Source organism: Cupressus sempervirens, chromosome 3 (assembly GCF_028749045.1).
Source record: "Cupressus sempervirens isolate cs-2001-9-10 chromosome 3, ASM2874904v1, whole genome shotgun sequence".
NCBI classification, from domain to species: Eukaryota; Viridiplantae; Streptophyta; class Pinopsida; order Cupressales; family Cupressaceae; genus Cupressus; species Cupressus sempervirens.
In genome coordinates, this window is record NC_143120.1 from 856924803 (window position 1) to 856939278 (window position 14476).

A 14476-nucleotide genomic window follows, 5' to 3' on the forward strand; every position below is an offset into this window, starting at 1 on the left:
ACAAGGACTTCAACTATTTATTTGAGGAAGATCAAGTGAAGAGAACAGCGGATTTGATTATCAAAATTCAGAGAAGAAGAGACAAGTTAACCAAAAGTTTGCAACTGACTAGTTTGGCTCCTGACTCGGGAGGGTGATTGCATGGGTCCCATAGACTACTTTAGTCTCGTGGACGTCATTAAAATCTATCATATCATATCATATCATATCATGCAATCTATCATAAAAACTACACCTATTCTTAGAGAACATAGAAATGAAGTGTCTAGGACACTTGAAAGACATCTTCACAGAGTATCTATGAAATCCCCAAACTTCTGCAGAGACTCATGTACATTTGCTGCATCCGGTGCTCCTGTATGTTGTGTAATAACAATTACCTTTTGAATTATGCTTGCACTCTTGAAGGTAATATTATTATACTCTACCAATTTGTTTTGTAGAGCACTTAATGAAGTTTTGTAGCTTGTCAATATATTGATCATGTTAAAATCAAAGTTATCTGCCTCAAGCTGTAGACAAATAACTCTTGTGAACTTTATCAAAACACCTTCTTCTTCAACAAGTTCGCCATCCTCAATAGTTACTTTGCATGTTAGTTCTTCAAAACACTTATTGACCACACATTCTTGGTCATTAAGACGATCTATTGCTGCCTTACTTTCTGTTGCGAACACCTGCATAACTTGTTCTTTGTTGACCATTAGATGCAAATAATTATAATATGTTTCCTTTGAAAAATGATTCCACAATCGCATAAAACATCTAAATCAATTTTTATCATGCTTCTCCAGACATCAATATCTGTATTTAGAAATTTGAGCTGCTGGTTAAAGAAGTAAGGAGCTCATTTAGCTTGGCTGAAATCTCCCTTGCTCATTTGAGCATCTTATAAGCATCCTGATTCACTTGCACACCTTGTGATTCTAGTCAATTGCTCCATTCACCCACGAGCTTTCCTTTCCTTTCCACTTGCGTTACATGCTTAGAAGAGATGGGATCGACTGACAGAGAAGAGGCCTTCATCTTCTCTATGATATCTAGGAGCTGCACGTTCTCTTCCTTCAACCTGTTTTCCTCCTCCCACAAATTGTCTATTTTTTGTGTGAGCATGTTGACTACATCCTGCTTATCTTGCTGACAACTTAACCATGCCTGTTTACCAAGTTTGATTCTGGTGAGCTTGTAATCTGTGGATTTCATTTCATCTGCAGGTTTGTCAAATAGAGGCTTATCTACCTTTGTATACTTAACTTCATTGTCTCGAACCATGATCTTTGGAACCAATTCTGCCTTTTTGTTCTTTGGAGCCTTGGTTTTTGCAATTTGCCTGAAATCATGATCCTCAGGCGGGATTTCTTCTTTCTTCCTCTTTTGAGTGATTGTTCTTAACCATGGAGGTAGAGAAAAGAGAAGAGGATCCCGCTGCAGATGTGGTAGCCAATGTGGATACCAAGTCAACCTGTGCAGCTGTGGTCACAATAGGTAGAGTCTCCATCTAATTGGTGATTGGAGTGAGACTACTGTGGGTAACCTCAATCATGAACTGCTCAAATTGCTCTGAAGTGGTTGCCATGGATGAACTTTCATAGAGAGGGGATAGTCATGGAGTATGTGTCAAACACACTCTCAAAACTCTGATACTGGTTCTCTGACAGGATTGCAAGAGCAACTGATGAGATGGGCAAAGCTCATGTTATCAAAACCAAGTCCAAAGGAGGATGTGCCCGCTCCGTCGAAAATGCATCCATGACTGTATCCAATGGTGAATCAGGTGACTCATCTGACAGAGGAGCATCATCAGGAAGCGGACTGACAATTGATGTGTCTACTGGAGGAGGTGCCATACGAGTAGACTTCTTTGGCTTTGGTAGCAACTTGTCATCATTGGAATTGATCTGGATCTTTTGAGGTTCCACGTTCTTTACCTCAAGTAAGGAACTCTAAAGAATGTCTGTAAGAAGTGAGTTGGAGATGTGTTGTCTTGAGACAATAAAACAAATCCTTTTATGATAAAAGTTTACATGCAAGAGCGAGGAATTTACTGTTTGCATATCACTGATTTCCATTTTGGGCATATTTATTCAAAACTCGTTAGATTTAGTTATTTATTTTGTAACTACTCTTATGATTTATTATGTAGATAATTATAGACTACACCTTTAGGAGTTTCATGATCATTTATTGTTTTTTCAAAAGATCACAAATTTGATATTCTTACTGAAATTTACTTACTATTTATGGTCTTTTGGCTTTTTGAATTGATGCTCTAATTTATTTTATGATATCTTTAGTAAGCAGTTTTGAGAGTTATGTTATATTTTTGCTTGCCATGTTAGATTGTTTCTCCCTTTTTTTTTGGATCTATCCAAATAAATTGGGGATTCCTATGGATTAATATCCTTAGTTGAAATTTTTGTTTTCCAAATCTACTTTTGGGCATTTATCGAGTATAATGCAGGGGAATTTTTCCATCATTAAGAAAGATTTTTTTGGGTATCCAGACACTTTTGAGGTTGAAGTGACTCATGATTTAGATTGTGAGGCAGGGCAAGGACATGGATAAGTGTGATGTCTTCTACATTCAGAATTGTTTGACTTGCAGCAAGGAGTACTAAGGAGGAAATCGAGTTATAGAAAAATTTAGAGCAAAAATGTGATTGAGAAAGGAAAAATTTAATACAGTAACTTGCGATATTGTTAATACAGTCTGCATTGTTTCCAATGGATGAGGTTGATGCAATAGAATTTTCACTAGAGATTAGAGTCATAACTTGTAAGCTCATCACACAAATTGATTGGGCTGTATAGTGTGATGATAGTTTGGACAGTTTATGCCTTTATGGGACGTGGATGCAAGGAGGCTTAAAATGGGGTTAGACTACAATTTTGCAAGATTCTGTAAATTTGCAAAGGTGTTAATATTCCGACTAGCTGTATTAAAGCAAGAAGGATGGGGAGGCTGTAAGATGATTTTGGTAGATTGCTATATTTCAAAACAAGTCTTGCAATGGTTGGATGGACAGAGATGTTGTAGACAATGTTAGGACACTGGTTTCTCTGTCACTCATTTTATACAAGTAAAAAATGATGGTGCAGCTGATATTTTTTCAACATGAGAAAACAGTAGTTAAAGAAATTATTTTAAAATATGACTCTTCAGATTGGTCTGTCTGGTACCATTGGATAAGCTTACTTATGCAAACTGACATACTGCTTCTATTGATGAGTAATCTAGTATAGTTTGATGATTGAAACCTTGCTGGAATATTTTAGTCTTTTTGAATCAATCAAATAAATCACTCATAGATATCAACACGATGTGCAAAAGATATATATCATGTGAATGAGCGATATACTTTCTTTTCTCACATTTTCTCCATTTATTTTGATATTTTGCTTTCCTTGCATTGTATTTGCCCTATTGTACAACTACAAACAAGTGGTGTTCTTCCTAACATATGTTGTTGAATGTTTCGGATGTTGCTGCCTGTTGTATTTATCCTTTTGTATATAATTTGTAGTTGTTTCACAATGGTCAATTAGTTTGATGATGCAGAATTTTTATTTCTATGTATTAGGTGGAGAGGGAAAGAGGAATAACAGTGAAAGCCCAAACAGCGACAATGTTCTTCAACTGTAGTTCTAATGGCAACACTGGGGTTGTGTCGATGCCATCTCAGAATTTTTTACTCAATCTGATTGACACACCTGGACATGTGGATTTTAACTATGAAGTATCAAGATCCCTCGCTGCATGTCAGGGAGTCCTTTTGGTGGTTGATGCTGCTCAAGGTGTTCAAGCGCAGACAGTTGCCAATTTCTATCTTGCATTTGAAGCCAACCTTGCTATCATTCCAGTCATAAATAAAATTGATCAGCCTACTGCAGAGCCCGATAATGTTAAAGCTCAGTTGCAATCAATGTTTGACCTTGATCCTCAAGATGCTCTCTTAACATCAGCTAAAACTGGTGAAGGTCTTCAGAAGGTCCTTCCTGCTGTGATCGAACGCATTCCTCCCCCAAAAGGGCTAGTTTGCTCACCTCTCCGAATGCTTTTATTGGATTCTTATTTTGATGAGTACAGGGGAGTTATTTGCCATGTTGCTGTTATTGATGGTGCTCTAAGAAAGGGAGATAAGATAGCATCAGCTGCAACTGGGCAGAGCTATGAAGCAATGGATGTTGGTATTTTGCATCCTGAACTTACACCTACAGGGATGCTTTTGACGGGTCAGGTGGGGTACATCATCAGTGGTATGCGCTCAACAACAGAAGCTCGAGTGGGAGATACATTGCATCATGTACGGAGTGTTGTTCAACCTCTTCCTGGTAAGATAGATTTTTTTAATGCACAGGCTATGTGATGATCCTTTCTGGCTTAATTTTCTATAATGTATTATAGAGCTAGACTTTGAGAAAAGTCATCAAAGATATGTTTAACATTAATTGCTTGATAAAAATCCTTATCCTCTAGAGACTTTATTCGTTATTTAGTTCCTTTTCCTCCATACACTTCATTCTATTAATATTTATACAAGTGTCTTAGTTCATTCACTCTTATTATAACTTACGTTTATTTCCACTTTTGATTTCTTTTACTTTATTTCTTTATTTTAATACTCTCCTAACTCAAAGGATACTCTAAGTCAATGATTGAATAACTTTAGCTGATACACTTTAATTTCACCTTATATTTAACATTTTAAGGTATATATAAATGGGCAATTTTACTTCATTTCCGTATTATATATGTCCCTTTATCTTTGGTTGTTATATATGCCCCCCTTATATGCTATGTTCTGCTGTAATTTTTAATTTATCTTTTAATCCCCAATCACCTTATTTCCTTATCCTCTTCACCTTGTTCATTATCTTATAATTTTGCTCTTCATTGTCTTCTCCCCTTCTTACCTTAATTCACTAATATTCTTTGCTGCCTCTTACTTCCCCACTACCTTATCTACTTCTTTTTCATTTGGTGTCCTTAGTCACACTTGGCTGCTTCATTTTATATGTTAACTGGGGGGATATTTAAAGCCACACCCATTCTCATGTGGCTCCTGACGCACAGGTGGTGCTCATTAGCTTTTTCTGTGTTTTATTTTAGGATAAATATATGTTGATTAATTATATTAATCTATTGATAAGTAGGAGATATTATCCACAAGAATTCAAATTGTGATATTACTTTTAGGACTCAACTGTTTAGTTTTTTCATGAGTAGTGGTTCACATAACTCATCTCTCATTGGAATGAATGGAAAACACAACATGCATTTGATCTAGGTGATGCTCACAGAGCTGAAGCACTGAGACTTCCTGACTTCCTGGGAGGTCACCCATCCCAATATTACTCCAGCTTGAGTGCACTTAACTACAGATCTTCCTCCCTGGTTAAACCTGCTCTGCTTGCAACCCTATTTGCAAAACCTTCACCGAGTTTTGTGCCTTATGAACCATTCATTAGAAAGCTCCTTAACCTCATCAATTGATAAGTAGGAGATATTTCCCAAACAAATCGATTTTTGATATTACTTAGAAATTCAATTGTATATTTTTTGAGTCAAACTCATTGACCCATATTTCATGAGTAGTGGTTCACAGAATCCATGTCTCATGAGAATGAATGGAACATTAACAAACATTGGATCTAGGTGATGCTCATATAGGTGAAGCATTGGGACTTCTTGGGATATTACCCACCTCAGTACTACTCGAGCTTGAGCGTGCTTATCTACGGAGTTCCTCCATTTTAATTAATTTATTATTAATTAGTATTCGAAATATGGATTGTTATTTTAATTGATATAAATATTTTGATGAATTGTATATAGTTGATTATTAATATATTAAAATGTATTAAGACATATTTATCTTATGGATTTATTTGTTCATATATTTGTCAATGGACATATTGACTAATAATTTTATATTAATAGTGCTTTAAGCAATTTCTCAAATTTATATTATTATTCCTTTTATTCACCATTTAAAACTTATTTCAAGTTGAGGATAACACAACCCTATCTTCCCCAAAATTGCTTGCCCTAAGTTAGATGAAGGTAATTTCGATATTCAGAAGATGGAGTTCCTTGGTGAGATATCAGAATTGTGTACAGAACAGAGCATTGAGTTTCCAGATCCAGAATCTTTTTGTTGCATACAAAAGAATAGAAGCATAAGTAAAGACAATTCTAGATCCGATGAAGACAAGAAGATCAAAGAAGGTATTGATCTGCTTATGAAAAGAGAGCTAGAAGGTATGCAAATTTTTGTTTGTTGGACATGTAAAGAATTTGGTAATTTTTTTGTCCAAATGTCCAAAGAGAGTAAGAAAAACTAGAAAGAATTCGCTATCTAATGATGATGAAGAATTCAAAGCAAGTATGGAAAGATTCTTGAATGATAGTGATGATGCGAATAATGAACTTGATTTGGTTAAGGAAGAGGAAGTAAAAGAAGAGATAGCTTTAGTGACTATTGTTGATCCGAATGCTAACCATGAAAATGTTGAAGTTTTCTTTGAGACTAACAATAATTTGCAGAATGATGTACAAATTGTTGAGCGAAGAGGAGAACATAGAACTGAACCTAGAGAAGAGATAAGAGTTTAGATAGCAACTCCTACACCTAATAAGAATTAGGCAAAGAATCACCCTGTAGAATAGATTATTGGAAGCAAAGACAAAGGAGTGATGACAAGAAACAAAGTACATGAGGAATTATGTTTGATTTCTCAAGTTGAACCTAAGAGCGCAGATGAGGCATGTAAGGATAATCATTGGATTCAAGCAATGAAGGAAGAACTAGATCAGATTGTAAAGAGTGAGAGATGGGAATTGGTTCCTAGGCCTAAAGACAAGAATGTTATAGGAACTAAATGGGTATTCAGAAATAAGATGAATGAACATGGTCAAGTTGTGAGGAACAAAGCTGGATTGGTATGCAAAGGATACTCACAACAAGAAGGTATAGATTATGAAGAAACATATGCCCTTGTACCCAGAATGGAAGCAGTAAGAATGTTCTTGGCTTATGCAGCAAATAGGAAGTTTAAGGTGTATCGGATGGATGTTAAGTTAGGCTTTCTAAATGGAGAGCTTGAAGAAGAGGTTTACATTGAGCAGCCTGAAGGATTTCCTTTGATAGAAGAAAAATACATGGTATGTAGAGTGAATAAAGAACTATATGGTCTAAAGCAAGTCCTAGAACTTGGTATGCAAGGTTGGATAAATATTTGGCAAAACTTGGATTTGCTAAAGGCACGATAGATAGTAACTTTTATTTGAAAGAAATTGAGAATGGTTTGTTGATCATTGCGATATTTCTTGATGACATAATCTTTGGAGGTAATGATGAAGCAATTGATAAATTTGTTGAAGAGATGAAAAATGAATTTGAGATGAGTATGATTGGTGAGATGAAGTTTTTTCTAGGTTTGCAGATTTTGCAAAACAATGATGGTATTTTCATTTCACAAGCTAAGTATTTAAAAGACTAGTTGAAAAGATTTTGGCTTGGAAAGTTGTAAGCCTGTTGGTACACTAATTGTAACTGGTCACAAGTTATTTAGCAAAGATGAGACACCTACAATTGAGCAGAAGAAGTATAGATCAATGATTGGAGGTTTGCAATATCTAATTCCAACCAGACTAGATATAGCAAATGTAGTTGAGATAGTAGCAAGATTTCAAGCTGATCCTAAGGAGTCTCGTTATGCAGCAGTAAAAAGGATATTTAGATATTTGAAGTGCATGCTTGATTATGGGTTATGGTATGATAGATCAAGTGATTTCACTTTATGTGCTTATATTGATGCGAACTGGGCATACAGTATGGATGATAGAAAAAACACCAGTGGTGGAGCATTTTTCCTTAGAGGAAGATTGGTTTCTTGGCTAAGCAAGAAGCAAGATTGTATTTCACAAAGTACAGCCGAAGCAGAGTATGTAGCAGCAACAAACAATTGTAATCAGATCATGTGGATGAAGCAGATGCTGAAGGATATTGGGATAGAGTTTTCAAAACCTGTTATCATACATTGTGATAACACAAGTACAATATGTCTAAAAATCCTGTATTGCATTCTAAGAGTAAGCATATATTTGTTATCATGTTTTGAGAGAGAAAGTCGCTGAGAAAGAGATTTGACTAGAGTATGTCAGTCTAAGAGATCAAATTGCAGATATCTTTACGAAGCCTTTGCCTAAAGATACATTTGAGTACTTACGAGGTATACTTGCGGTTATGCCTCTACCTACTTTTTAGTATATGATGTAGGGATTGCATCAGTCCAGTGGTACAAAGCACTATTGTTTGACTGGACTGAACACTGATGCTTCCTGTATGGGTAGTAAGATGAGCAAAGTTATCAAGGACTCTTGGTAGCTAGTTTAGAATAGTGTCTTTGGACATTTGTGCTGATTGAATACTTGGAGCAGATGATCGACATAATGAATCCTTTGTCATTGAAGTCAATGGGGGAGAGCGCGCATGGAAAACATCTCCTATGTATGAATGGGGGAGAGATTGCATGAATAAGGGAGAGATTGATTAATGGGGGAGAGATTGAGATCTCCTATGTATAAGGTTTCAATGGGGAGATAGATTGAATGGGGGAGAAGTTGAGTGTTGTTTAGTGTGTGAACAACAGATGCCGATCCTAAAGAAAGAGATGCAGAGCATCACAATGTTCCAGTAGTTTCGGATTTGATTGATAAAGAGGATTTGAAAAGAAGAGAACAACAACAATTACAATAGAGTGTTGTTTTGGTATTCTTGGAACTTAGATGTTTTTCATCTATGTTTCTATCAATGCCAAAGGGGGAGATTGTTAGCATGAATGCTGATGGTATTTCTTCGGGGGAGTATCCTAAGCATTGCCAAAGCATGTGGAGATTGTTAGCATGATTGACATGTTGCATTCATGACCGTGTATGTCATTGATGTCAACATAGCAGTATTAATGTGAAGACTGACAGAATAGCAAATAGAGAATGAGATCGTACGAACATAGAATTGATGGTCAGGTTAAGCGCAGTTAAGGATGTGTTCTACATTGTGTCCTGATGACAAGGTTAAGTGCGCATCTAGTTAGAAGAAAATATGCAAAAGATATGCTTGATTTACAGAGAGCAGTTTTCAAACAGAGTATTTGAGAAGCAATTTCTAGTAAATGGATTGTATCTCCTAACTGAGATAGAATCATGATATGCGAAGTTAAACGATGATAGAAGACAACCTGATGATGACGTCAGTGAGTGTGCAAGTTCTGGAGTCGCACATGTGAGAAATTGTAAAGATTGTGAGCCGACAATGTTGTGTAATTGTAATATTATTAATTATCTTAATGTGTTCCTATAATAATTAATTGGGAAAGCCTCAAGGTCAACTCAAGGAATTGTTTTGAGGACATGGTATAAATGAAGGATATCTTCCTTGTTTGGAAGAGTATCAAGCAAGTGGATTGTGTGAACAAGAGTAGAGTATTTGGTAAATTCGAGTAAGTGATCCAAGGATTTATTGGATGTGAAGTTTGTGATCTGGTGACATGACAGAGGAAGAGGAAGTACAAGTACAATTCATTTCTATTAATAAGCAAGGAATAATATAGAGATCAGTTGGAATAATACAAAGATCAATTGGACAGTGAGTTTAGTGATCTTGCCTTTGAAGTTGTTTGGACAATGGGTCCATCTGCCTTCAATAACTCCCAACAAGTTGACACAACTCTTAATAGGGTTGAAATCTCCTAATAGGGATTCAAAGTCTTCTAATAGGGACTGATATATACTGAATGTATTTCATTGACTCCTAACAAGGTCCATCCTCTAACAAGGAATATGTATATTAGTACATCATTTTGCGACTAACATTCCTATCAGGGTTTTCTCTCTAATCAAGGGTTTCCCTAGTCAACATATCTGGTGTTGTTGTGTATGAGTATCTTGTTATGGTTGCTGATTATATTGCTCATATGGTTAAGGATTAATAAGGTTGATAATTGATATAATTGTTGCATAACTGATTCACCCCCCTATCAGTTATATTGGTGGACTTCAATTACATGATTACACATTATTTTATAACTCAAGACAAGTTTTTATTTTTTATTTTTATTTTCTAGATACAATCTTAGGCCAACTTGTTGCTATTGGATTTTTCCTCAAGTCCTATTTGTATTCTTGATGGACCAAGAAGAATCATGTTTAGAGTACCCCTCGAAGATGTATGCATGACTATGTCGAGGCACGAAGCAAACAAATTGATGCATGAAGAAACGAAGTAGATATAAAGCAAACACACAATATATGCTCGTTCTTTTTACGAAATTCTCTTTTTAATTATGCTTTTGATTATGAATCCTGCAAGCACAAAGTGAACAACAATACCTACATATATATAAGCTTCAAAGAAAAAATGTCTCATGATAAGTTTGTCCAAGCCAATCCCATACTAAGCCCAAGAGCAGAACTTTGCTCCCCTTGGCCCTGGTGGCCGCTGTTAGGCATCCACACGAGGTGGTCTACTTAGTGAGCTGCTTATTTCTATTTATGTCTTATATCCTTTGTTGGATGTGTTCATACAAAAAGGTTCTCTTGGTGTCTTTCCCTTAACTAGTAGTCTAGTACTACAATTGGGTGTCCCATGGGTTCTCCCTTTTGTAGACCTCGTAGGAATACTTCTTGCATTAGAGCACTTTTAAGTTGTCATTGCCTTAACTAGTACTACAATAGCACGCCCTAGCTATTCTTCCTTTATCACAAAGTAACAGGGTGCTTTCTTAGCAATTTTCCCTTAACAATTATTGTGAGAGGGTGCCCTCGTGCTTCTACCTTGATTGGAGACTCCATAGGAAAGGCATTTGCAATAGGATGCCCTAGAAATTTTCCCTTGATTGCATAGCAGTAGGGTGCCATCAGAGTAATTCTCTCTTAACTGCCTCTACAATAGGGTGCTCTAGCGGTTCTCCCTTAATTGCATCTCTTTTAATTTGATTTATTTATTTTTTAAATATGACAATAATGATCAAAATTAGGTTACATAAATAAGTCATTAATAAAAATAGTTTTGAATTGTTATTGCAACTAGGCTTGAACTTCCTCAAAATTCCATTGACTTTATTCTCCATTTTCTTATTGGATGTTGTTGAAATTCCCTTGATCATACCTCATTTTCTTCGATGATGTTCCTTCAATTTCTGTGTCGAGTATCTCTTCTATTGTATGAACTTGACCCCTTCTCATGTACTTATGTCTCAGTTCCCATTATACTTTACATTGGAAACTTAACTCCTTTCTCAACTCTTGTTGTTTTTGGGCTTTCTCATTTTGGCACGTGTCTGCATCCAAAGTTCTCATTGCAATGGAATCATTTTCTTTTAGGAAATTTCTTCTTATGCCTTTCATCTATACCATGTAATTGTTTTGTGTGGGTGCTTAAGAGTTTTTGTTTGTCGAGGAGGTTTCTAAATTAGAGTTGTTTCAAAGGCATCTTCAAAAGCATTTACCAACACTCTTAGTTGTTCCTACAACCCTTTTCTGAATAGTTAAGTAAGTTGATCTTCATCCATTCTTGTTATTCATAATGAGATTCTTTGCAACTCATTAATATAACTTTCAACTGCCCCTCATTACTTAATATGTTTTAACCCTTTGAAGTCTTCTTGGGGGTGTCTTCTATCAAGCCTTCTGATAGACCTTTGTGAAAATTCATCATAGGAAGTGATCAGAACATGGTCCATGATGATCCAGAGGAGGCTGGTAGAAGCAGAAAAGGGAAAATATTGAAATCTGAATTTTTCAGTATTTTCTATCTTTTGGTGGTTTGCATTTTCAGAGGCCTTCGAGGCATTTTTGGGCCCTAAAAGCTTCCAACAAGCTTGATTGTTGAAATTTGGAGATAGATAATTGGATTACCTTTCCAATGGTGTAATCAGCGTACATTTTCGAGCTATGTGCTTAAAGTTATGACTAAGACAAGTAGACTTAAAATTTAAAATAAAATTTTAATAGTTTTGATATTTTATTTTGTAATAAATATTATGTGGACTATTCATTTCTTTTTGAAGGGATGTTGATGGTCTTTCAGATTCATCATACCTTGTATAAAATCGAATGTTGAATGAAATGAACCACTTTTTGGCTTGCATAATCTGTTGTCCAGAATCATTTTATTTGCATTAGAATTAACAATACTGTAGGTATCACACCAGGTGTTGTAATTCGGAGTCACAATTCGAATTAGTCGTATCAGAGCTTGTTTGCTCTTGTATGTCCCATCGTACGTGGTCGTCTTACCAAATGTTGGGATTGGCTACGAGAGATCCTTCAACGATCGTAGATGAAAAAAAAACAGGTTGACGGGATGGAAGAATCCTTCAAAACACTAGTGGAAGATGCATTGAATAAGCAACATGAAGAAATGATGAAGCAATTTTCACAGATGTTGGGAAAACAAGAGTCACAGACCAATCCAAGGAATTCAACGTTTGGGGGCAAGCTCCATTTAAAGTACAAGTAAAGTTTGATATCCCAACTTTTTGAGGGAAAATTGTGCAGACACTGTTGATGATTGGTTGTCAAAGTTGGAGAGGTACTTTTGTGTTAATAATTTCTCAGATATTGAAAAAATCACCTTCACCCTCCTCAAAGTTGAGAATCATGTGAAGTTGGCATGGGAAGTTTATGTAGAAACCAAAGCAGCCCAAGATGAGCATGGATTTTTTGTATTCTTGGATAGTACACTAACATGGGAAGATTTTGTGGAGCACAGAAAACAAGAATATCACCCTGAAGATACCAATCAGCATAAATATATACAATGGCAATTACTCCGACAAAAGAAGGACCAATTAGTTCAAGAGTTTTGAAGTATAAGAGTGGCCTTCATAGATACATCCAGACTGAAATGGATTTCTTGAATATGGAGACATAGTCTAGTGCTTTCAAATTTGCATCAGAAATTGAGGAGAAGTTCAAATAGAAAGGGAGAAGGGAAAGTCCAATGAACAACAAATGGAAAGGTGAAGGTAATAAACCTATAGGGAAACAAATAGCCAAGGAGCCATTTCCAAATTCACCAGCAAATAAGACATGGGGTGTGAAGAAAATAGGCCAAGAATCAGGTATGTGGTGTGAAGTCCACAAAAGTCCCTCTCATAACACTAAAGATTGCAGAACTATAAAGAATTTAATGATGGAAACCCATGAAGAAACTATTGAAAACGAGGTGACAAATTTTGGAAAACAAAAGGAAGATGAACAAATCATTAAGGCTGATATGCCACAGTGGCCATTGCAAAGGTATTTGCTCAGGATGATGAAGAGAGATTATTTCATTCACAAATGTGGGTGGGAGGAAAAGCTTTGCATTTTATTGTTGATAGTGGTAGCCAAAAGAATTTGATATTTGTTGAAACTGTAAAAAGACTAAATTTGAAGACAACACCACACCCACAACCATATTCTATGGGTTGGGTAAGCCAAGGGAGAGACGTTCAAGTCAACAGGCAATGTCATATTTCATATTCCATAAAACCATTCAAAGATGAGGTGATCTGTGATGTAGCTCCTCTTGATGTGTGTGATATTTTATTAGGACAACCTTACATGTATCAATGCCATGGGGTGTACGAATCTAGGCCACGAAGTGTCATAATCAAATTGGGCGAACAAAAGTATTAGGTACCAGCGATAAGTCCTACTCACTCTACATCTTTGATTAGTGCAAAATAGTGTAGAAGATTGATTGCCCAAATTGGCACATTTGTGTTATTAATAATTCGTCACAAGGAAGAAAAAATAATGGTATGTAATTCCCATACCACCATGTTCATCACAACAAAACAACAAAGGGCAATGGGACATTTTTTAACAAAATATCAAAATGTGTTTGAGCTACCAGTAAGAGTACCCTCACATTGCCAAGTTAGACATTCTATCGATTTGATTCCAAGGACACCATTACCTAATGAGCTAGTATATAGGAGATCTATGTTAGAAAATGATGAGATCAAAAGGCAGATACAAATAGCTGATTCAGAAGGGTCATACTCATCCAAGTGCATCTCCTTGTAGTAGCCCAATTGTACTTGCAAAGAAAAAAGATGGAACATGGAGACTTTGTATTGATTATAAAGCATTGAATAAGATCACTGTAAAAAATAGATATCCAATTCCTCAGCTAGATGATCTGTTGGACTAGCTTAGAGGGGCAAAATTCTTCACCAAAATTGATTTAAACTCAGGGTACCATCAAGTGCCAATTGATCTCGCAGATGTATGGAAGATAGCTTTTAAATCTAAGGAGGGATTGTTTGAATGGTTGGTGATGCCTTTTGGCCTCACTAATGCTCCAACCACATTTAGGAGGATGATGAATGATGTACTTAGGCCATTCACTAGTTCTTTTGTAGTGGTGCATCTAGATGACATTCTCATTTTCAGCAAAACTTGGGAAGAGCATCTGCAACC

At 36.0% G+C, this 14476-nt stretch overlaps 1 protein-coding gene across 1 annotated transcript in view; it reads left to right on the top strand.

Moving 5' to 3' along the window:
- The window catches only part of LOC149569483 (Small GTP-binding protein), a 144596-nt gene that overhangs the window by 26354 nt on the left and 103766 nt on the right, over positions 1-14476 (top strand). The window contains exon 2 of the mRNA XM_089822181.1: positions 3582-4332. Within this exon, the coding sequence (XP_089678307.1) occupies positions 3582-4332 (751 nt within the window). The remainder of the gene's footprint in view (positions 1-3581; positions 4333-14476) is intronic.